The 25,424-nt window shown below is 41.3% G+C and overlaps 1 protein-coding gene across 4 annotated transcripts in view; it reads left to right on the top strand.

Annotated features, from left to right (window-relative positions):
* The window catches only part of myo6b (myosin VIb), a 94,209-nt gene that overhangs the window by 39,304 nt on the left and 29,481 nt on the right, over positions 1-25,424 (top strand). For all 4 annotated transcript variants that reach the window (XM_029675043.2, XM_029675040.2, XM_065025628.1 and 1 more), the window contains exons 11-17: positions 4,664-4,844; positions 6,198-6,342; positions 7,592-7,749; positions 8,041-8,132; positions 13,219-13,291; positions 15,974-16,101; positions 19,792-19,887. In XM_029675043.2, the coding sequence (XP_029530903.1) occupies positions 4,664-4,844; positions 6,198-6,342; positions 7,592-7,749; positions 8,041-8,132; positions 13,219-13,291; positions 15,974-16,101; positions 19,792-19,887 (873 nt within the window). The remainder of the gene's footprint in view (positions 1-4,663; positions 4,845-6,197; positions 6,343-7,591; positions 7,750-8,040; positions 8,133-13,218; positions 13,292-15,973; positions 16,102-19,791; positions 19,888-25,424) is intronic.

Below are 25,424 nucleotides of genomic sequence, written 5' to 3'. Positions count from 1 at the left end.
CAAGTCAGTTAAGGACAAATTCTTATTTTCAATGACGGCCTAGGAACAGTGGGTTAACTGCCTGTTCAGGGGCAGAACGACAGACTTGCCAGCTCAGGCGTCTTGAACTTGCAACCTTCCGGTTGCTAGTCCAACACTCTAACCACTAGGCTACCCTGCTTTTACTCCTTTTTTGTGATATCCAATTGGTAGTTGCAGTCTTGTCCCATCGCTGCAACTCCCGTACGGACTTGGGAGAGGCGAAGGTCGAGAGCTATGCATCCTCTGAAACATGGCCCTGCCAAGCCGCACTGTTTATTGACACACTGCTCGCTTTACCCGGAAGCCAGCCGCACCAATGTGCCAGAGGAAACACCGTACAACTGGCGACCGAAGTCAGCATGCATGTGCCCGGCCCGCCACAGGAGTTGCTAGTGCGCGATGGGACAAGGACATCCCGGCCGGCCAAACCCTCCCCTAACCCGGACAACGCTGGTCCAATTGTCCGCCGCCTCATGGGTCTCCCTGTTGCGGCCAGCTGTAACAGCTTGGGATAGCTGTAACAGCTTGGGATAGTACCCAGGTCTGTAGTGACGCCTCTAGCACTGAGATGCAGTGCATTAGACCGATGCACCACTCGCGTGGCTCTAAGACAATATTTTTTTTATGGAAAAACTGTGTTACTCTAGTAAAAGGAGGATAAACTGCACTGATTCCAGCAACAAAAAATGTGCCTAGGCTCTGAAGACTGAGCTGCCTCATGCTAGCCAGCTGGAAAACAACAACATACTTAAATACCAATACATTGAAAATGTGTCCTATGTTTTTGTCGATTGTAGGACTGTAGCCACAGAATTCTACATTCGTAAAAGGCTAATATCGGCCGATAACATCGGTCACCCAATAAATCGGTCGGAATCTAGTAATAGTATCGATATTAGTATTTTTGAGGCATCATTTCCAAATCAACCCGAATGTAGTGTTGTCTGTACGATACCAAATTTTATCTTGAAGCAGACTAAACTCTATGGTCCTTTTTAAAACCTACTTTTGTAAAATATTATGTTCTATAGCTTGCAAAATAAACAAATGTGACTCTGGGTGACAAGGCTGTTTTTCCAACAAGAAGGTTGTATGTATATGTATTTTTTTGGCTTCCTTGCGAAAGTATCTAAAATGTATTGTGTCACTTATAGATGATTAGAACATACCAGTGTCTACATATATGAAAATGGAGCGTGGTTAACAAGATAAGAAGAAAGTTCCTGAAATATGCTTCTCTGTGTGATCACAGGGTAGGATTAAAGGAAGAAAAACACAGATTTTCAAAACTTGCAATGAGTTTCTAGCCAGAGGGAGGTCACCGCTAATCCCCACGTCACCGCTCATCTCATAGTATTTCAAAGTCACTGTTTTAAAATGTTTTTATTTTTTTATATTAATCGGATATAACTTTCTTTGTAAAAATGCGCCGTTTTCACATACAGTGCATTTGGAAAGTATTCAGACCCCTTGACTTTTTCCACATTTTGTTACATTACAGCCTTCTAAAATGTATTTAAATTGGGGTTTTTCACCCTCAAATCTACTCACAATGCTCCATAATGACAAAGCAAAAACAGGTTTTTAGAAATCATATTTACATAAGTATTCAGACCCTTTACTTAGTATTTTGTTGAAGCACCCTTGGCAGCGATTACAGCCTTGAGTCTTTTTGGGTATGACGCTACAAGCTTTGCACCCTGTATTTGGGGAGTTTCTCCCATTCTTCTCTGCAGATCTTCTTAAGATCTGTAAGGTTGAATGGGGAGTGTCGCTGCCCAGCTATTTCCAGGTTTCTCCAGAGATGTTAGATCGGGTTCAAGTCCAGGCTCTGGCTGCGCCACTCCTGCGTTGTCTTGGCTGTGTGCTTAGAGTCGTTGTCCTGTTGGAAGGTGAACCTTCACCCCAGTCTGAGGTACTGAGAGCTCTGAAACAGGTTTTCTTTCAAGGATCTCTTTGGACTTCCACCAATTGGAGTAAACTAATAAACAATAACACTTAGGCTTCTACCTTCAGTTTATACATCTTATACACATTTTACAGACACAATCTATTTTACAATAGTTATATTTTGTTTATTTTTAGACCTTCCTCTATATATTTTTTAACTGAGCTGTGATGCTTCACAAAAGTACTGAATCTTTCTATTCTCATAGCTTTGTAATTTCAGATTGTAATTTAAAGATAAACATTTTTGCAAAAATAATTATTATATTATTGATTGATTGACTATGGCTTTTCAAATCACCCAGTATTGCTATCTGCAGCGTTAGTTCTAGGCAAATGTTGCAATTCTTCAGCTATTCCTGGACCGGTCACCAAAAACGAGCTACATATGCTACATTTGCTCCATTCATCTTTCCCTCGATCCTGACTAGTCTCACCATCCCTGTCGCTCAAAAACATCCCCACAGCATCACCGTAGGGATGGTGGCAGGTTTCCTCCAGACTTAATGCTTGGCATTCAGGGAGTCATCAGACCAGAGAATCTTGTTTCTCATGGTCTGAGAGTCCTTTAGGTGCATTTTGGCAAACACCAAGTGGGCTATCATGTGCCTTTTACCGAGGAGTGGCTTTCATCTGGCCACTCTACCATAAATGCCTGATTGTTGGAGTCCCTCTGGAAGGTTCTCCCATCTCCACAGAGGAACTATGGAGCTCTTTCTTTTAGATCGCTCTTTTAGAGTTACCATCGGGTTTTTGGTCACCTCTCTGACCAAGGCCCTTCTCCCCCGATTGCTCAGAAAGAGTCTTGGTGATGATGGAGGATACTGTGTTCTTGGGAACCTTCAATGCTGCTGAAATGTTTTTGTACCGTTCCCCAGATCTGTGCCTCAACACAATCCTGTCTCGGAGCTCTACAAACAATTCCTTCAACCTCATGGCTTGGTTTATCCTCTGACATGCACTGTCAACTGTGTGACCTTATATAGACAGGTGTGTGCCTTTCCAAATCATGTCCAATCAATTGAATTTACCACAGGTGGACTCCAATCAAGTTGTAGAAACATCTCAAGGATGATCAATGGAAACAGGATGCACCTGAGCTCAATTTCGAGTCTCATAGCAAAGGGTCTGAAGGCTTATGTAAATAATGTATTTCAGTTTTTCAATATTTTATACATTTGCTTAAAATTCAAAAAAACGGTTTTCGCTTAGTCGTTATGGGGAATTGTGTTTAGATTGATGAGGATTTTTTAATTTTTTTTAATCAATTTTTGAATCATGTGGAAAAAGTCAAGGGGTCTGAATACTTTCTGAATGTACTGTATGTAGACACTGGTATTGTACTGGATATGATGAAAATAGGGTTAAAAAGTGGTGCAATTGCCCTTAAAGACTTGTTAAAGTTATGTACTGGATATTCATAACAGTATATTTCCCAAATATTCAAATATCCTATGAAGTTGTTGGCACTTTCAAAAAGAACAAGAATGAAAGTCTTAGTCTATAGGCATATTCTCAATCATAGCTTTATGAGAGATTGAACAAACAATATTAAGATAGGAGGAGATGCAAATAAAGCATTTATTATCTAGTTCTGAAGACGGTCTAGACTTTTCTTCTATCTAGCCCTTGATTTATAGCCTAACTTTCTGCGGCAAGACAGCCCGTTCATCAGTTGACTGTCACTTTGCGCCGTCATGTGTGTGCCACATTGACACAGACAGACACACACAAACCTCTTCCATGCTGAAGCTTCACAAGAAAGGAATGAACCGAATGTACCTTTTCACAGCTTCCATGCAGTGTATTGAGAGAGCAATGATCTCATGACAGTTGCGGTGTAACTAATAACGCTTGCACGTCTCTTTGCCCTGCCTCGGGTCTATGTAATGCAGGATGATGAGGTGATGATGCTTTCCTTAGAAGACCCTCTTTTGTTTTGCTCACTATGTAAACTCCATGCTTGAGATTGTAGTGCAAACAGGAGCTATGCAGAGCATGCTTCTTTATCATTGTGTGTGGGATTTGTCTTTATCCAGCTTCTGTCAGGCTCAGAATGTCATAGTGTGGTGAATTATCCATCTAAGGAGATACTGTTACAGACACACACTTATGACTGGTCAGGGGGAAATCCAACAATCAAAATCTCACGGAAGTGAAGTAGTGTTGGAACAACATCACACTGTGACATTCGCTTTAGTGTGCCTCTGCTTTGAAGTCTGCCAATCTTCATTCAAACCAGAAACCACAAATCCACTGTACTTATCTATGCTTCTGCTTTTATCTGTCAGTGGTGGATTTCTAATTTCTGATATTAGGGGTGAGACGTAGCATTTGACGCTAGGTCAGCCAAGGCTACTGTAGCACGACAGTCTTGTTCATACTGTAGGAAGGTGTGATGTGTGTGTGTGTGTGTGTGATGGCTCTCACATGAAAAATGACAGCCTACAAGGGAGGCCAGGAGTCTTTCCTAGTCGGGTCACACGATGGCACTGGAAAGACTCTTGACTTTAGCTAGCACAGGGCCTGTATTCACAAAGATTGCTGATCTAGGATCAGGTCACCCTGTCCGTAATCATATTCAGTATAATCTAAAAGGCGAAACTGATCCTAGTTCAGCACTCTTACTTTGAGACTCTCTGTGAATACGGGCCTAGGTGTAGTATCCTGACTCTCCTGTCTCTCCGTCCTCCAGCATGTGAAGCTGGGCGCCCTGAAGGACCCTCTGTTGGACGACCAGGGAGACTTCAACAGGATGTGCGGGGCCATGAAGAAGATTGGCCTGGACGACACGGAGAAGCTGGACCTGTTCAGGGTGGTGGCCGGGGTGCTGCACCTGGGTAACATTGACTTTGAGGAAACCGGGAGTACATCGGGTAAATCAAGTTACATACCTAACGTATCTCTCTTAGTGTAGCTCTCTGGAGTATTAGAATGTACACATCGTTACTCATGCAGGTGTGTGTGTGTTTGTGTGTGTGTGTGTGAGTGTGTGTTTGTGTGTGTGAGTGTGTGTGTGTGTGTTTGTGTGTGTGTGAAAGCACTCATCTGCACACGCTCAATGGGGCTTATTGGTCCTTTTATTGTTCTGACAGCATTGAATCCCTTCTATAACGTGGCAGGAGGTCTACTCCCCACCCCTGGCTGACACATTATTCTCTGTAGGGTCTCACTGTCCCACTTTTGAAGTACACCCATTGAAAAGGACATGCTCTGAATCCACTCTCCTACCAGCTGCACAAGAGTGATGCAATACATCTGTCGTATAAGAAAATTGATGATTCAAGCTTATCTTGAGATGGATGATGTAATCACCCCAAAACCAATTCTTCCTTTGGCCGCCTCTCCTTCCAGTTGCCAATGACTGGAACGAACTACAAAAATCTCTGAAACTGGAAACACTCCCTCACAAGCTTTAAGCACCAGCTGTCAGAGCAGCTCACAGATTACTGCACCTGTACATAGCCCATCTATAATTTAGCCCAAACAACTACCTCTCCCCCTACCCTATTTATTTATTTATCTCCTTTGCACCCCATTATTTCTATCTCTACTTTGCATATTCTTCCACTGCAAATCTACCATTCCAGTGTTTTACTTGCTATATTGTATTTATTTAGCCACCATGGCCTTTTTTTTTTGCCTTTACCTCCCTTATCTCACCTCATTTGCTCACATTGTATATAGACTTACTTTTCTACTGTATTATTGTGACTGTATGTTTGTTTTACTCCATGTGTAACTCTGTGTTGTTGTATATGTCGAACTACTTTGCTTTATCTTGGCCAGGTCGCAATTGTAAATGAGAACGTGTTCTCAACTTGCTTACCTGGTTAAATAAAGGTGAAATAAATAAATAAATCGATTGCTGCCTCGAGAGCAGATATTACCTGGAACGTCGCACGGTGCTCACTCTCTGTTGAAATGGTTACATGTTGACAGTTAATTTCCCTCTCTCAGACCATCTGTCTGTCTCTGCCCTTCAAAAGTATGTTACTACTTCACTGCCTGCGACAAAGACGGTACTTCTTCTGCAGAATGTGTGGCGTGGATTCCCAGTGTGGATGTATTGAAGCATTTGGCAGAAGAAAGAAAGTACTAAAATCCATCCAAAATCCAATTGAGGAGGCATAATGGACGCTGCTCCATTTTATTTTTGTGCGCACCAATAATTTGTTTGGGTGTGCGCGTGGTGCGTGCGCATGGTGTGTGTGTGTGTGTGTTTCCAGGCGGCTGCATCCTGATGAACCAGTCTAGTCAGAAGCTGGCCTACTGTGCTGACTTGCTGGGCCTAGACCAGGAGGACCTGAGAGTCAGCCTCACCACCAGGGTCATGCTCACCACAGCAGGGGGCGCCAAAGGAACAGTTATCAAGTAAGACTACCTCTAATGCTGCGTTTAGATGGTATGAGGTAGACGGTGAGAGCACGACGGTAAATGACGTTGAGGCTGGCGGTGAATGCCATCAGCCGCCACAATAGATGGAACTTGCCACCGGAGTTCAAATATTTTTACTTTTGCCGTCTGCCGTAGCGTTGTTTTCAACCGGATGTTGATTTGCACCGTTTTCTTTTTTACTGAAATCACTATAGCAATGCATACCGTCGTGCTGGCTTACTTTTGCCATCACCATCTTTCTTGTTTTCTTGTCCCGCTATGCCGACTGATATGACGGTTTTTGCTTCCCTCGTCTGAATGCAGCATTAACCTACCTGCTGCTGCACTTTTATACTTTTAAAGTCTAATGCCCCATTTACATTGTGGCTTATTTAATTATGCCGTACGTCATCTTCACGGAGTCTTGCCCCGCTACTGAACAATCAAGTGTAGTATTTGTAATGCAAGATGGAGGAGAGCCTGTCTCTCGTCAGAGATCGCATAAATACATTGTTTCAGGTGATAGTAAAACATGAGACTGAACATGAATAGATTATAGATGAGAATATGGGGTGGGGAAAGTGGGCAGTAATGGCACCTACAGTAACTTCAAAGGGTAAAAGGTTTGCTCTGAACCTGCTGCTTCAGCTCGATGCCTGTCCAGAAAAAAACGGAGAGCAGAATACTTTTGGAATGTTTGAATTTTGACGAGTATTCCAGTCCACTCCGTCCTGCACAAAAATGTATATTTGAAACTAAAATCAACCTTAACCCTACACAACGAAATAGATTTAGGCAAAACTAACAGTTAAAAATAAGTAAATAAATGTACATATCTAGTAATGGCACAGTGAAGTCACTGTGGACTGGAATACTGAGACTGAGTGCAGGACAGAGTGCTACACCATAGCTGAACTTGCTCACTTCAGAAGAACTCCACTCATAATCATCAACCCCTTTGAATAATTGAAGCCAAATAGTGTTGGAGAGTGCTAGAAGAATTAGTCAGCCAGGGTTCAGGGAGTACAGTCACTTCTAATTGCTTGTCTTTCGACCTCCTTACCTACTTGTTTTAGCAAAACAATACCATCCTGTAAAAACGTACTCTTTAAGAAACAACTCAAACTTCCTTTGCACATAAACCTGAAATGAGAAATGACTGTATTGATTCAAAAGTGTATTTTAAATTTTTTTTAAATTAAAGAGTAGCCCAGTTTCGGCTTCTCACTTAGTTCTTTCCCCCCAGGGTGCCTTTGAGGGTGGAACAGGCGAACAACGCCCGGGACGCCCTGGCCAAGGCCGTGTACAGCTGCCTCTTCGATCACGTGGTCAGGAGGGTCAACCAGTGTTTCCCCTTCAAAACCTCCTCCAACTTCATCGGGGTGCTGGATATCGCCGGCTTCGGTAAGTTGGCCTAGAGCAGTGAGTTTGTCTCACAGTTTATCTGTTTCTCTGTAAGTTTGTTTCTCTGTCTGCCTGTCAGTCTATCTAGCCATATTTCCGTTAATTTATCTTGTGGGTGTTCGTTTCCTTCATGTCCTCACATAAACTCTTTTCCTCGTCACGTTCTAAAAACTTTACTAACATAATTTGATATATTCAGCACCAGTAACTGCCTGAAGATGAGCATTATTCATTCCCACTTCAGACGTGGCAGATAATTTTCACGTTCATATTGCTTCTCACACCCCTCAGAGTATTTTGAACACAACAGCTTTGAGCAGTTCTGCATCAACTACTGCAACGAGAAGCTGCAGCAGTTCTTCAACGAGCGCATCCTGAAAGAGGTGAGTGAGCGTGAAGTCTGGGGGTGTAGAGGTGGCTCGCTAGTGTTGTCACGACTCCAGAATTTTGACTTTGATACCAGGTTTATTTTTTTAATTTTTAGGAAGCCATGTATGCATTAATGAAGCAATTATATAATCATACAATCAATTTGACTTTGTTTTTACCAATCTAACTACAAAACAACAATGGTAATAATTTATTTGAAAGATAAATCTCTATTGATTAACTGGGTAAATCAAGATGTAGCCTAGGTCTATTCACAATACAGGTGAATGCATATTATTCAATAGGAGTGTTAGAATAGGACCCAAAAGCGGTTTAACAAAAACAGAGTCCTTTAATGAAAACACAGGGAAGACATAGATCCTCTTCAGATGTAGATAATGGAAAAATAGACAACCCGCAGAGAGGGCGACAAATGAAACAAAAAGTCCTTCTGATAATTACAAAAGAGCCCCCTTCTGGCGACAGGCTGCAGGTCTCTCTGGGTAGGCGCGGGTCGTAGAGGAACAGTGGTACCTGATCTCACGTAGCATCAGATGAACTGGACACAGTACCAACGATAAGACAGTTAGCTGAGTACAGGATGCACTTGCCAGGCAGATTCCGACAGGACGGGACAAGGGTGAAGCAAACGAGACGATAGTTTGGTTCTGGCATGAGAAACTCAAACGAGAATCTGACAAAGAAAGAAGCAGGAACAGAGAGAGAAATAGAGACCTAATCAGAGGGAAAAAGGGAACAGGTGGGAAAAGGGTGAACGAGGTAGTAAGAGGAGATGAGGAACAGCTGGAGGAGGAGAGAAAGGGAAGCTAACCTAATACGACCAGCAGAGGGAGACAGAGTGAAGAGAAAGAACAGGAAAAGACATAATATGACAATACATGACAAGGAGTGTGTGCATTCATTGAGTTATTGAGCTTGTTTAGCTGATTTCACGGGCTACAGGTGACAAACAATCCCTACCATTTAGGACTTATTTTATTGGCGACTGCTAGGAGAACAGATCATTTTATTGTACTGATTAACAACACTGTCATCTCAGATTTAAAAAAAAAAATGCTTTTCAACCATAGCTACACAAGCATTTGTGTAAGAGTATTGATAGCTAGCATAGCATTAAGCCTAGCATTCAGCAGGCAACATTTTCACAAAAACCAGAAAAGCATTCAAATAAAATCATTTACCTTTGAAGGACTTCTGATGTTTTCAATGAGGAGACTCTCAGTTAGATAGCAAATGTTCAGTTTTTCCAAAGATATTATTTGTGTAGGAGAAATCGCTCCGTTTTGTTCATCACGTTTGGCTAAGAAAAAAACCCGTATCCGGGAGCGTAATTATAGCCTCAAGCTCATTACCATAACGCAACGTTAACTATTCATGAAAATCGCAAATGAAATGAAATAAATATATTGGCTCACAAGCTTAGCCTTTTGTTAACAACACCGTCATCTCAGATTTTCAAAAAATGCTTTTCAACCATAGCTACACAAGCATTTGTGTAAGAGTATTGATAGCTAGCATAGCATTAAGCCTAGCATTCAGCAGGCAACATTTTCACAAAAACCAGAAAAGCATTCAAATAAAATCATTTACCTTTGAGGGACTTCGGATGTTTTCAATGAGGAGACTCTCAGTTAGATAGCAAATGTTCAGTTTTTCCAAAAATATTATTTGTGTAGGAGAAATCGCTCCGTTTTGTTCATCACGTTTGGCTGAGAAAAAACCCTGAAAATTCAGTCATTACAACGCAAACTTTTTTCCAAATTAACTGCATAATATCGACAGAAACATGGCAAACGTTGTTTAGAATCAATCCTCAAGGTGTTTTTCACATATCTATTCGATGATAAGTCACTCGTGGCAGTTTGGTTTCTCCTCTGTTCAAAATGGAAACATGCACGCACCTGGAGATTACGCAATAGTTTCGACGGAGGACACCGAGCGGACACCTGGTAAATGTAGTCTCTTATGGTCAATTTTCCAATGATATGCCTACAAATACGTCACAATGCTGCAAACACCTTGGGGAAACGACAGAAAGTGTAGGCTCTCTCCTTGCGCATTCACAGCCATATAAGGAGACATTGGAACACAGCGCCTCAAAAATCTGTCTCACTTCCTGTATGAAATTTCATCTTGGTTTCGCCTGTAGCATTAGTTCTGTGGCACTCACAGACAATATCTTTGCGGTTTTGGAAACGTCAGAGTGTTTTCTTTCCAAAGCTGTCAATTATATGCATAGTCGAGCATCTTTTCGTGACAAAATATCTTGTTTAAAACGGGAACGTTTTTCATTCAAAAATGAAATACTGCCCCCAGAGGTTCAAGAGGTTAAATGTGATATTTCAGTTATATTTGATAAATTAGCAACAAAAAAACTATTTTTGCTTTGTCATTATGGGGTATTGTGTGTAGATTGAGGGGGGAAATGATTTATTCAATTTTAGAATAAGGCTGTAATGTAACAAAATGTGGAAAAAGGTCAAGGGGTCTGAATACTTTCCGAATGCACTGCATTTACCTGTTGTATGCCAGATAAATATTCCTCTCGAGGCGCATTCAAGTCCTGAGAGCCATCGGACAAGCAGTCAATGCACAACTATTCTTCGTGGGAGAACACTTTTGATAGCAGTTTTGGCCTTTGTTTAAAAAAAGAGTGTGATCCCAGTTTTACATTGCTACCACATTTATTTCTCTACTCCTTCAATTGCGAGTGTGTCAAATTTTACAAATGCAGTAAACGGTAATTGAATAACCATGTAACTGATGGATGAAAGCCGTCATGAAAATATAATAACTGTCAAAACCGTTTAGGCCTACATTCATTTTAGGTTTTATTTGTATTAACTTTACTTTTGATGTAGATAAACTTTACCTAATAATGGGGGTGTTTACTAATGATTGTAAGAAATTGTTTTGCTAACTTAGTCTATTAAACTTTCTACATCTCCACTTTCCAACTGATGATGTGAGGTGTAGAGCACTATAGGCTATGGCACTTAGTTATTTATTTTTTATAGTTTGATGTGTGAACTTTATTTTAATAAATAAATCTGTCTTTTAAAAAAGGTTGGATGCGTCTGACTATTGATTAATTATTCAACAGCAGTCGACAAGGTTGTTCTGACTCTGAGGCCTATAATGTGTCGAATGGAAAATGCACCAATCCTTTTCTTAATTTATAGACTAATCAATGCTGATCATACCCCCGGTCCTGACCAATATGTCACCCTAGGCGAGACAAAAAAAATGCCACCCTCCTATCCCTACAAAGTAGAATAGTAGCCTGGGCTATACTGTATCAGCCCGCGATGCAGTTTTGTGAATGCCTATGTGGTAACCTACCTTTTGTAAAACAGGCAATTTACCGTTAATCCATGTCATTTGGTTACATTCATTTTTGTTAATGCGTGTATTAATTACAGTCATTTACTGTTCTTATTCTCGGAGTGTAAATGTTATCTGCTACACTTGTGAGAAACAAGTTTTGATTTATTTCATACCGTCATATGTGTGTGAACGATGAGTGTGTGGCTGGTTTCTTTGTCCGCTTTGTTGACAGAGCGCTTGCACCTGAGCATGCAATGAGGAACCTGCCCAGCTGGGCTTTTAAGTAATTTCTTATTCACCTCACACAGTAAGTCAAGTCTTTAAACAAAATATACAGTATATACATTCAAATTATAATAGTTCCTCACAGTATTTGAAAAATCTTTCCAACAGTCTCCCCCTCGATAATCAGCGTCGCTGATAAATAGGCTGTGGACATGTTTGAATTATTGTCAGTTTCATCTTCATACTATAGCATAGCTCTCCCCTTCATACATTCCTTGCCAATTAATTATCTTATAGCCTACTTTCGGAAAGCCTAAGGTAAGGCTATGTTTTTTAATATGTTTTAAGGAAAGGAGAAATATTTGCTCTTGTGTCTAATATTCGCTGGTGGCTTTGATTGACGGGCACTTTTACTGAGGTGTGCTGTGTGTTTGTTCGCTGATTCTTTCTACAGGCCTATATGTCGAGCCAGAAAGTTTCCTAAAGTAGTCTGTCTGGACTCCATCTCTTTAATAAGAATCAAACACTCCTGTCATGATTTAATCTGGTAAATGGCCTATTATCAGTAGCTTAGGCTACATTAGCTCTCTCATTACAGCATCTTCCCTTTGAAGAACAGTCGAATGACCTCAGCAGCAGGGTTTGTGATATGTTAATATTTTGGGGAAAATGTGAGAACCCATCAGACTTCGTTTTAATGGTTTTGTGCATTGATATATATATATATATATATATATATATATATATATATATATATATATATGCAGAAAAGACAACGAACAAGGTAGGCATATCTTTAATTGGACTCTCTTAATGTTGTCAATACAAAAATGCGACAGATCTTCTTCAACCTGGCATTTCTTCATTTGTTGATGAATATTTAATCATTTAAAATACCATGATAATAATGAAGTGTAATGGCTTGTTTCAAATAGGTTTTTATTAAGAAGCATATCCATTTAAACAGGTTGTGACCTCTCCTTTTTATTTATTTTTTGGGGGGCTATATGCATGGTCCTTTTTTGGAGGGGGTATCAAAAAAGTACTGAAGTTTCGGTATACCGTGCAACACTAAAGAGGACTCACACACACCGAACACACTCTTCTCCCTGCAAGAGTCAGTCCACACGTTACACTCATTAGAATGGTAATCTTTCTCTCTGTGGAGATGACAGCGTTTCTCTTCTGGGAGCTCTTGTTTTATTCATAGATTTTTAAGGTCTCCAATTAATGATCAAATTTTTAAAAAATTAAGGGATTTCATGGCGTTTGAATCACATTGGAGTGCAGAGATATTTGTGTTGGCCTGAAATTACCCAGAGAAGCATGTTTACATATTTTTTTTAAATATCAATTTTGAAAAGGAGTTTGTGTACTTGATTCAGTAAGTCATGATTGTTGACAAATCTAGGATCAGATTACACACTAACCATTAGGAGGATGAAAAAAGATCTGACCTGGTAAAAGTGGTTCAAATTATGAGCAACATCTTTGTACTTTAGTGTTGACTTACCATTCTTTCTGCAGGAGCAAGAGCTATATCAGAGGGAAGGACTGGGAGTCAATGAAGTTCATTATGTCGACAACCAGGACTGCATAGGTGGGTGCCACCGTCAAACCTTTGTCACCTTACTCCACACTATGATTATTAGACATGTCTTGTGTATTTCTTCTGCAGTAGACTGTGCCCATAGATATTGCTATGTTATATTTCATTCTATGTTGGAGCTCTTTCATACATCCAAAATATATCTTGATATTGCACCATATTTAGATGCCAGACCAGTGAAACAGGATATTTCTCCCAGCCTCTTTCACACATTCAGTTTATCAACTTTTCATGGTGCAAAGTCAAATTCCCCAAGAGCAGCTCCTAAACTATTTTACTTGTTTAATATGTGGGACAGCACTCTGTAAGTCTCTATGCGATGCATATTGTACCTGTACTGTAAGCTTCAATGTCAAACATAATGCACAGACTGGCTTTAGAAGGAAAAGATGCAATCTCTTTCTGTGTCTGACTGCTGACTAGGAGTTGCCACTAGGAACCAAACGGAGATGCAAGGAGAGGTGTGTGAGCAGAGATTGGAGTGGAAATCTCCAGCTTCTGGGTGCCTTAGAGTGACATACAGAGACATGATTAACTTGAAGCCCTGTCTTTTTAAGGTTCATACAAGTCATGATGAGAGATACAGCCCTCGACAGAGCACTCTCACTTTTCAGAAAATGTGATTGTATGAAACCAGCCCCACGACATGAGTTTGAACTGACTTCCTTCGACTGCACATTTAGGGCCCTTTCAAATCTGCAGAGAACGCTGACTGTATCACGTAATCCAGACATTACATCGGAAGTCAACAAAATAATACATTTTTATTGAACTTAGTAGGAAATCAACTAAATGTATTGAATAGATTAGAAAATGTATTAATTGGCCTCCCGGGTGGCACAGTGGTTAAGGGCGCTGTACTGCAGCGCCAGCTGTGCCATCAGAGACTCTGGGTTCGAGCCCAGGCTCTGTCGTAACCGGCCGCGACCGGGAGGTCCGTGGGGCGACGCACAATTGGCGTAGCATCGTCCGGGTTATGGAGGGCTTGGCCGGTAGGGATGTCCTTGTCTCATCGTGCACCAGCGACTCCTGTGGATGGCCGGGCGCAGTGCGCGCTAACCAAGGTTGTCAGGTGCACAGTGTTTCCTCCGACACATTGGTGCAGCTGGCTTCCGGGTTGGATGCGCACTGTGTTAAGAAGCAGTGCGGCTTGGTTGGGTTGTGTATCGGAGGACGCAACCTTCGTTTCTCCTGAGCCCGTACGGGAGTTGTAGCGATGAGACAAGATAGTAGCTACTAAAACAATTGGATACCACGAACGTGGGGAGAAAAAGGGGTCAAATTTAAATTTAAAAAAAAGAAAATGTATTAATTTGATTATCGTAAGACATTAACAAAATGCATCAGGGATTCGCATTTTCCTTAAACTTTCTGAAGAGGCAATGCAGGTATGCCCCTGTCTGTGTGTCCACGTTTGTCTACCAGTTTATGTAGCCGTTAGCAATGAAGTCAAAAACCTTCTCAATGTTAACTACAAAGTTAACATTGCCTACCTGGCAGAATGATATTGTGATTATTTGCATCAATCGAGTGGTGATTTGTTAAGCAAACTCTGAAATCACTTGTGCTACAGAAACACCACTAACCGAACAAGTCTCTTGCTGGTGTGCACTTGAATGAAAGAGGTATCTACACCCAAAAATGAACATTTCTTAGATTTTTCCCAGACCTTAAGTGTTTTCCTGATGCGGTTTAGGCATTGTTTTGGACTTAGAACATTCCATTTAGTTGTTTTTCTATAAACAGTTTGAGACCGAAAACCTGTAAAAAAAAAAGAAAAACGGGGAAATCATAAACTTGGAAAAACAATACATAGAAAACAGAATTAGGCAAAAAATAATACTGATTTTATAGGGCCCTATACAATATAACTTCTCTGGAGTTAGTGGCGAAGAGGGACCACAACATGTGGCTCCTCATTAAACCAGGAAGTTGCCATTGTGTAATGAGCATTTGTGATTGTCAGTGCTCTTTTGTTCCCCTCTGCCTATGTTTTCACAACCCAAACCTCCATTGAATAGGATCAAATGTCCTGTAGGTGGCAACGTGATCTATTTCGATGTGTATATCAAACAGGGTTTTGATTAGTCAGGTGCCAGGTTAACTGGCAGCCATGAATAATGTTCGTAAGACTTGCAAATTACTCGCTGGCTGTCCATTAATTCGCTCATCAATCTCCCCCCCAATTTATGCCCAGGTGCCTATTCATGCAAATGTATTGGTGTGCCTCCGTCAGATGTTATTCCAAACAGAATGTCCTGTATGAATAATTCACTAGGAGAGATTATGATGAGCATCCGGATATACAAGGCATTGTGCCTCCAATTTGAACACCCAAAGCCTCAGACACAGCGCACAGTAGAAATACACAAAGGTTGTCAATGTTCCAGGAAAGGGAACATTGAGACACCCATTGCATCTTTCCAGACATTCCGACAGTTGACCGCTCCTCTCTGGAATATGTTAGAATTTAACTTTATTTTCCTTATGACTTCACACAGTGACATTGAGAAATGTTCAAAACACAGACCGCATTACAACATTAGTAGCATGAGACAAATTTCCCCCTTGCACATCAATAAAGTACTTATCTTATTCGTATCTTAATAATTTGACTTGAATTGACTATGCTGCTGACTACATCTGTAATAATGCATTCATTTATCCCCATAGACCTGGTGGAAGCAAAACTAGTGGGCATCCTGGACATTCTGGATGAAGAGAACCGTCTACCACAGCCCAGCGACCATCACTTTGCCAACACCATCCACAGCCAGCACAAAGACCACTTTAGACTGACGGTGAGAGCTGTGGGTGGAAGTTGCCTGCAGGCACATCTGGGATCAGCTTACCCACCCTGGATCCTAGCTTGAACCATCTATGTTGAAAAATGCTAAACTTACCTTAGATCAACATTTAGTGAACTGATACTCTTATACTGTTACTGCCCTCTCACCACACTTTCATGCCAAGGGGTCACAATGGTATTGTAATGGACATTCTGGTACTTGGTCTATGTGAAACATTAGAGCTATTGTGAACCAGCAGCCCCAGTCCCTTTTCTTAGGGAACTTTTGTCCCGCTTTCTGTAAGCTTGACAGGCGTAAAATCCTGTTTGAAATGCAGCATTGATATAAATTCAGACCAACAGATTAGACTGGGCTGGCGACAGCTGGTTTTTAGACAATATTAATTGTCATTTTCATATGGAAATGTGGAATATTCTCTCAGATGTGTATGGTCATATAATATTAATCATGACTGCCTTACAGTATGATACTACCACAGATAGGTGAGTATCCTAATAGTGGCCACAGATCATACACAATGATGAGGGTCTTAATAAAGGACTTTTGCCATCACCTCTTCAGCCCGGTCTATCTTACACCATGCAGAAATAAAGACAGACAGACACACATACACACGTTACGTACAGTTAAAGTCGGAAGTTTACATACACTAAGGTTGTAGTCATTAAAACTCGTTTTTCTACCACTCCACAAGTTTCTTGTTAAACTATAGTTTTGGCAAGTCGGTTAGGACATCTACTTTATGCATGAATTAAGTAATTTTTCCCAACAATTGTTTACAGACATATTATTTCGCATATAATTCACTGTATTACAATTCCAGTGAGTCAGAAGTTTACATACACTAAGTTGACTGTGCCTTTAACTTCTTGCGTCGAGCCATCCCGGATCCGGGATCGTGAATACAGCCTCAAGCTCATTACCATAACGCAACGTTAACTATTCATGAAAATCGCAAATGAAATGAAATGAATCTATTTGCTCTCAAGCTTAGCCTTTTGTTAACAACACTGTCATCTCAGATTTTCAAAATATGCTTCTCAACCATTGCAAAACAAGCATTTGTGTAACAGTATTGATGGCTAACGTAGCATTTAGCGTTAGCATTCAGCAGGCAACATTTTCACAAAAACCAGAAAAGCATTCAAATAAAATCATTTACCTTTGAAGAACTTCAGATGTTTTCAATGAGGAGACTCTCAGATAGCAAATGTTCAGTTTTTCCTGAAAGATTATTTGTTTAGGACAAATCGCCCCGTTTTCTGCGTCACGTTTAGCTACGAAAAAAAACCTGTATCCAGGATTGTGTAAATCTATCCGCAAGCTCATTAGCATAACACAACGTTAACTATTCATGAAAATCGCAAATGAAATGAAATGAATCTATTTGCTCTCAAGCTTATTAGTCTTTTGTTAACAACACTGTCATCTCAGATTTTCAAAATATGCTTTTGAACCATAGCTAAACAAGCATTTGTGTAACAGTATTGATAGCCTAGCATCGTATTATGCCTCTCTTTCACCATGCAACATTTTCCACAAAAACCAGAAAAGAATTCAAATAAAATCATTTACCTTTGAAGAACTTCAGATGTTTTCAATGAGGAGACTCTGTTAGATAGCAAATGTGCCGACTAATCGCTCCGTTTTGTTCATCACATTTGGGGAGGGAAAAAATATATATATATATTAAGTCATTGAAACGCTAACTTTTTTCCAAATTAACTCCATAATATCGACAAACATGGTAAACCGATGTTTAGAATCAATCCTCAAGGTGTTTTACACATATCTATCGACGATAAAATCCATCGTGGCAGTTTACTTTCTCTTCTGAAGAAATGGAACGCGCATGGACCTACAGATTACGCACACAGGACACCGGGCGGGACACCAGGTAAATGTAGTCTCTTATGGTCAATCTTCCAATGATATGCCTACAAACACGTCACAATGCTGCAGACACCTCGGGGAATAGACAGAAAGCGCAGGCTCATTCCTGACGCATTCACAGCCATATAAGGAGACATTGGAACACAGCGCCTTCAGAATCTGGGGCATTTCCTGTATGAAACTTCATCTTGGTTTTGCCTGTTGCATTAGTTCTGGGGCACTCACAGATAATATCTTTGCAGTTTTGGAGACGTCAGAGTTTTGTCTTTCCAAGGCTGTCAATTCCATGCATAGTCGAGCATCTTTTCGTGACAAAATATTGCGCTTAAAACGGGCACGTCTTTTTATCCAATAATGACATAGCGCCCCCATAGGTTGAACAGGTTAAACAGCTTGGAAAATTACAGAAAATGATGTCATGGCTTTAGAAGCTTCTGATAGGCCAATTGACATCATTTGAGTAAATTGGAGGTGTACCTGTGGATGTATTTCAAGGCCTACCTTCAAACTCATTACCTCTTTGGTTGACATAATGGGAAAATCAAAAGAAATCAGCCAAGACCTCAAAAAAATTGTAGACCTCCACAAGTCTGGTTCATCCTTGGGAGCAATTGCCAAACACCTGAAGGTACCACATTCATCAACACAAACAATAGTATGCAAGTATGAACACCATGGGACCACACAGCCGTCATACCGCTCAGGAAGGAGATGTGTTCTGTCTCCTAGAGATTAACGTACTTTGGTGCGAAAAGTGCAAATCAATCCCAGAACAACAGCAAAGGGCCTTGTGAAGATGCTGGAGGAAACAGGTCCTATATCGACATAACCTGAAAGGCCGCTCAGCAAGGAAGACGCCACTGCTCCAAAACCGCCATAGAAAAGCCAGACTACGGTTTGCAACTGCACATGGGGACAAAGATTATACTTTTTGGAGAAATGTCCTCTGGTCTGATGAAACAAAAATATAATTGTTTGGCCATATTGACCATTGTTATGTTTGGAGGAAAAAGGGGGAGGCTTGCAAGCCGAAGAATACCATCCCAACCGTGAAGTACGGGGGTGGCAGCATCATGTTGTGGGGGTGCTTTGCTGCAGGAGGGACTGGTGCACTTCACAAAATAGATGGCATCATGAGGTAGGAAAATTATATGGATATATTTTAGAAACATCGCAAGACATCAGTCAGGAAGTTAAAGCTTGGTCGCAAATGGGTCTTCCAAATGGACAATGACCCCAAGCATACTTCCAAAGTTGTGGCAAAATGGCTTAAGGACAACAAAGTCAAGATATTGGAGTGGCCATCACAAAGCCTGGACCTCAATCCTATAGAGAATGTGTGGGCAGAACTGAAAAAGTGTGTGCGAGCAAGGAGGCCTACAAACCTGACTCAGTTACACCAGCTCTGTCAGGAGGAATGGGCCCAAATTCACCCAACTTATTGTGGGAAGCTTGTGGAAGACTACCTGAAACATTTGACCCAAGTTAAACAATTTAAAGGCAATGCTACCAAATACTAATTGAGTGTATGTAAACTTCTGACCCACTGGGAATATGATGAAAGAAATAAAAGCTGAAATAAATCATTCTCTCCACTATTGTTCTGACGTTTCACATTCTTAAAATAAAGTGGTGATCCTAACTGACCTAAAACGGAATTTTTACTAGGATTAAATGTCAGAAATTGTGAAAAACTAAGTTCAAATGTACTTGGCTAAAGTGTATGTAAACTTCTGACTTCAACTGTATATCAATCTCAATCAATCTAATGTCGCTGCCATCTCTCAGGTCCCTAGGAAGTCGAAGCTGGCTGTTCACAGGAACGTCAGAGATGATGAAGGCTTCATCGTCAGACACTTTGCCGGAGCTGTGTGCTACGAAACGGTAACCATCACGCACATCGATTATATTTTGATTTGTTCTTGTGATTGCTTGTTGTTTAAGCATGTATTATTGTATGATGTAACTTTGTCAGACTATATGCAGTTATATCCCAGTAACTATGCAGCCATTTTAAATATTTCTGCTGGTAATAGTCTTCTCAGCTTGTTAGTAGGGCTGGGAATTGCCAGGGACCTCACTATACAATATTGTCACAATACTTAGTTGCCGATATGATTTGAATGGTCTACATTTTTAAGCATGTATTTTTCCATTAATAGACACCATGGCTGTTCCTGAATAATAAATAAAATCAGCAAAAAAATAAACGTTCTCTCACTTTTCAGAAAACTTAACATGTATGAACATAGCAAGATTCAACAACTGAGACATATAGTGCCTTGCGAAAGTATTCGGCCCCCTTGAACTTTGCGACCTTTTGCCACATTTCAGGCTTCAAACATAAAGATATAAAACTGTATTATTTTGTAAAGAATCAACAACAAGTGGGACACAATCATGAAGTGGAACGACATTTATTGGATATTTCAAACTTTTTTAACATATCAAAAACTGAAAAATTGGGCGTGCAAAATTATTCAGCCCCTTTACTTTCAGTGCAGCAAACTCTCCAGAAGTTCAGTGAGGATCTCTGATTGATCCAATGTTGACCTAAATGACTAATGATGATAAATACAATCCGCCTGTGTGTAATCAAGTCTCCGTATAAATGCACCTGCACTGTGATAGTCTCAGAGGTCCGTTAAAAGCTCAGAGAGCATCATGAAGAACAAGGAACACACCAGGCAGGTCCGAGATACTGTTGTGAAGAAGTTTAAAGCCGGATTTGGATACAAAAAGATTTCCCAAGCTTTAAACATCCCAAGGAGCACTGTGCAAGCGATAATATTGAAATGGAAGGAGTATCAGACCACTGCAAATCTACCAACACCTGGCCGTCCCTCTAAACTTTCAGCTCATACAAGGAGAAGACTGATCAGAGATGCAACCAAGAGGCCCATGATCACTCTGGATGAACTGCAGAGATCTACAGCTGAGGTGGGACACTCTGTCCATAGGACAACAATCAGTCGTATATTGCACAAATCTGGCCTTTATGGAAGAGTGGCAAGAAGAAAGCCATTTCTTAAAGATATCCATAAAAAGTGTTGTTTAAAGTTTGCCACAAGCCACCTGGGAGACACACCAAACATGTGGAAGAAGGGGCTCTGGTCAGATGAATCCAAAATTTAACTTTTTGGCAACACGTTATGTTTGGCGTAAAAGCAACACAGCTCATCACCCTGAACACACACCATCCCCACTGTCAAACATGGTGGTGGCAGCATCATGGTTTGGGCCTGCTTTTCTTCAGCAGGGACAGGGAAGATGGTTAAAATTGATGGGAAGATGGATGGAGCCAAATACAGGACCATTCTGGAAGAAAACCTGATGGAGTCTGCAAAAGACCTGAGACTGGGACGGAGATTTGTCTTCCAACAAGACAATGATCCAAAACATAAAGCAAAATCTACAATGGAATGGTTCAAAAATAAACATATCCAGGTGTTAGAATGGCCAAGTCAAAGTCCAGACCTGAATCCAATCGAGAATCTGTGGAAAGAACTGAAAACTGCTGTTCACAAATGCTCTCCATCCAACCTCACTGAGCTCGAGCTGTTTTGCAAGGAGGAATGGGAAAAAATGTCAGTCTCTCGATGTGCAAAACTGATAGAGACATACCCCAAGCGACTTACAGCTGTAATCGCAGCAAAAGGTGGCGCTACAAAGTATTAACTTAAGGGGGCTGAATAATTTTGCACGCCCAATTTTTCAGTTTTTGATTTTTAAAAAAAGTTTGAAATATCCAATAAATGTCGTTCCACTTCATGATTGTGTCCCACTTGTTGATTCTTCACAAAAAAATACAGTTTTATATCTTTATGTTTGAAGCCTGAAATGTGGCAAAAGGTCGCAAAGTTCAAGGGGGCCGAATACTTTCGCAAGGCACTGTACACTGAACAAGTTCCACTAACATAAATGGAATAATGTGTCCCTGAACAAAGGGGGGTCAAAATCAAAAGTAACAGTCAGTATCTGGTGTGGCCACCAGCTGCATTAAGTACTGCAGTGCATCTCCTCCTCATGGACTGCACCAGATTTGCCAGTTCTTGCTGTGAGATGTTACCCCACTCTTCCACCAAGACACCTGCAAGTTCCCAGACATTTCTGGGGGGAATGGCCCTCACCCTCCAATCCAACAGGTCCCAGACGTGCTCAATGGGATTGAGATCCGTGCTTTTCGCTGGCCATGGCAGAACACTGACAATGGGACCATCCACCTCCAAATCGATCCCGCTCCAGGGTACAGGCCTCGGTGTGACGCTCATTCCTTCAACGATAAACACGAATCTGACCATCACCCCATGTGAGACAAAACAGCGACTCGTCAGTGAAGAGCACTTTTTGCCAGTCCTGTCTGGTCCAGCGACGGTGGGTTTGTGCCCATAGGCGACGTTGTTGCCGGTGATGTCTGGTGAGGACCTTTCTTACAACAGGCCTACAAGCCCTCAGTCCAGCCTCTCTTCGCCTATTGCAGACAGCCTGAGCACTCTTGGAGGGATTTTGCGTTCCTGATGTAACTCGGGCAGTTGTTGTTGCCATCCTGTACCTGTCCCGCAGGTGTGATGTTTGGATGTACCGATCCTGTGCAGGTGTTGTTACACGAGGTCTGCCACTGCGAGGACGATCAGCTGTCTGTCCTGTCTCCCTGTAGCGCTGTCTTAGGCGTCTCACAGTTCGGACATTGCAATTTATTGCCCTGGCCACATCTGCAGTCCTCATGCCTCCTTGCAGCATGCCTAAAGCACGTTCACACAGATGAGCAAGGACCCTGGGCATCTTTCTTTTGGTGTTTTTCAGAGTCAGTAGAAAGGCCTCTTTTTAGTGTCCTAAGTTGACATAACTGTGACCTTAATTGCCTACCGTCTGAATTCTGTTAGAGTCTTAACGACCGTTCCACATGAGAATGTTCATTAATTGTTTATGGTTCATTGAACAAGCATGGGAAACAGTGTTTAAACCCTTTACAATGAAGATCTATGAAGTTATTTGGATTTTTACGAATTATCTTTGAAAGGCAGGGTCCTGAAAAAGCAACGTTTCTTTTTTTGCAGAGTTTACATTTTTATATTGGTTGACCGAGAGTCATCTGTATTTTCGGCTAGTCGATTGGTCCAAATTTTGAAACATGTATTTTTCCATGCAGTGCCTTCAGAAAGTATTCACACCCATTTACTTTTTCCACATTTTGTTGTGTTACAACCTGTGTTTAAAGGGGATTGAATGTATATTTGTTTGTCACTGGCCTACACACTATACCCCATAATGTCAAAGTGGAATGATGTTTTTTCGTGGGGCGAGTTTGAGAGAGAAACGGAATAGAGCTAAGCACAGGCAAAATCCTAGTGAAAACCTGGTTCTGTCTGCTTTCCACCAGAAACTGGGAGACAAATTCATCTTTCAGCAGGACAATAACCTAAAACACAAGGCCAAATATACCTGGAGTTGCTTACCAAGATGACATTGATTGATTTGTTCCTGAGTGGCCTAGTTACAGTTTTGAATTAAATTGGCTTGGAAATCTATGGCAAGACTTGAAAATGGCTGTCTAGCAATGATCAACAACCAACTTGACAGAGCTTAAAGAATTTAAAAATAATGTACAAATATTGTACAATCCAGGAAAGCTCTTATCGACTTAGCAGAAAGACTCACAGCTGTAATCACTGCCAAAGGTGATACTAACATGTATTGACTAGGGGTTGAATATTTATCTAGTGAAGATATATTAGTGTTTTATTTTTCATAATTCTTTAGAAATATTAGACTTTTTCTTCCATTTTGACAGAGTATTTTGTCTAGATCGTTGACAAAATAATTACAATTAAGTCCATTTTAATCCCACTTTGTAACGCAACAAAATGTGGATAAAGTGAAGGGGGTATAAAGGGGTGTGAATACTTTCTGAAGACACACTTTGTGTTCTAATAAAAACAACTGTGTTAACAACACACTAACGCAACATGCAACAATGTCAAATAATTACTGAGTTACAGTTCATATACAGTTCCTAATCTATGGATTTCACATGACTGGGAATACAGATATGCATCTGTTGGTTACAGATACCTTAACAACATGTATGGGTGTAGATCAGAAAACCAGTCAGTATCTGGTGTGACTGCCATTTGCCTCATGCAGCGCGACACATCTCCTTCACATAGAGTTGATCAGGCTGTTGATTGGCCTGTGGAATGTTGTCCCACTCCTCTTCAATGGCTGTGCGAAGTTGCTGGATATTGGCAGGAACTGGAACACGCTGTCGTACATGTCGATCCAAAGCATCCCAAACATGCTCAATGGGAATGGGTCACATTTCTGGTGAGTATGCAGGCCATGGAAGAACTGGGACATTTTCAGATTTCAGGAGTTGTGTACAGATCCTTGCGACATGGGGCTGTGCATTATATTTCTTAAACATGAGGTGATGGCGGCGTGTAGATGGCACAACAATGGGCCTCAGAATCTCATCACGGTATCTCTGTGCATTCAAATTGCCATCGATACAATGCAACTACTGTTGTTGTCCGTAGCTTATGCCTGCCCATACCATAACCCCACCGCCACCATGGGGCACTCTGTTCACAAGGTTGACATCACCAAACCACTTGTCTACACGACGCCATCTGCCCGATACAGTTGAAACCAGGATTAATCCGTGAAGTGCACACTTCTCCAGCATGCTAGTACCATCATAGGTGAACATTTGCCCACTGAAGTCTGTTATGAGCGTGAACTACAGTGAGGTCAAGACCCTGGTGAAGATGACGAGCACACAGATGAGCTTCCCTGAGAAGGTTTCTGACAGTTTTTGCAGAAATTCTTTGGTTGTGCAAACCCACAGTTTCATCAGCTGTCAGGGTGGCTGGTCTCAGACCATCCTGCAGGTGAAGAAGACTTAGTGGAGGACCTGGACTGCCTTGGTTACACGTGGTCTGTGGTTGTGAGGCCGGTTGGTTGTGGTCAGTAGTTGTGTGGTTGTTGTCAGAAGTTGTGTGGTTGTGGTCAATAGTTGTGTGGTTGTGGTCACTAATTGTGGTCAGAAGTTGTGTGGTAGTGGTCAGAAGTTGTGTGGTTGTGGTCAGCAGTTGAATGGTCAGTAGTTGTGTGGTCAGCAGTTTGGTTGTGGTCAGTAGTTGTGTAGTTGTGGTCAGCAGTTGAGTGGTCAGTAGTTGTGTGGTCAGCAGTTGTGTGGTTGTGGTTAATAGTTGTGTGGTTGTGGTAAATAGTTGTGTGGTTGTGGTCACTAATTGTGGTAAGCAGTTGTGTGGTTGTTGTCAGTACTTGTGGTCAGTAGTTGTGTGGTCAGCAGTTGTGTGGTTGTAGTCAGTAGTTGTGTGGTTGTGGTCACTAACTGTGGTCAGTAGTTGTGAGGTTGTGTGGTCAGTAGATGAGTGTTCAGTAGCTGTGTGTTTGTG

Source organism: Oncorhynchus nerka, linkage group LG12 (assembly GCF_034236695.1).
Source record: "Oncorhynchus nerka isolate Pitt River linkage group LG12, Oner_Uvic_2.0, whole genome shotgun sequence".
Taxonomy (NCBI): domain Eukaryota; kingdom Metazoa; phylum Chordata; class Actinopteri; order Salmoniformes; family Salmonidae; genus Oncorhynchus; species Oncorhynchus nerka.
Note: the sequence above shows the minus strand (reverse complement) of the source record. Positions and strands in the feature narration are given on the sequence as shown.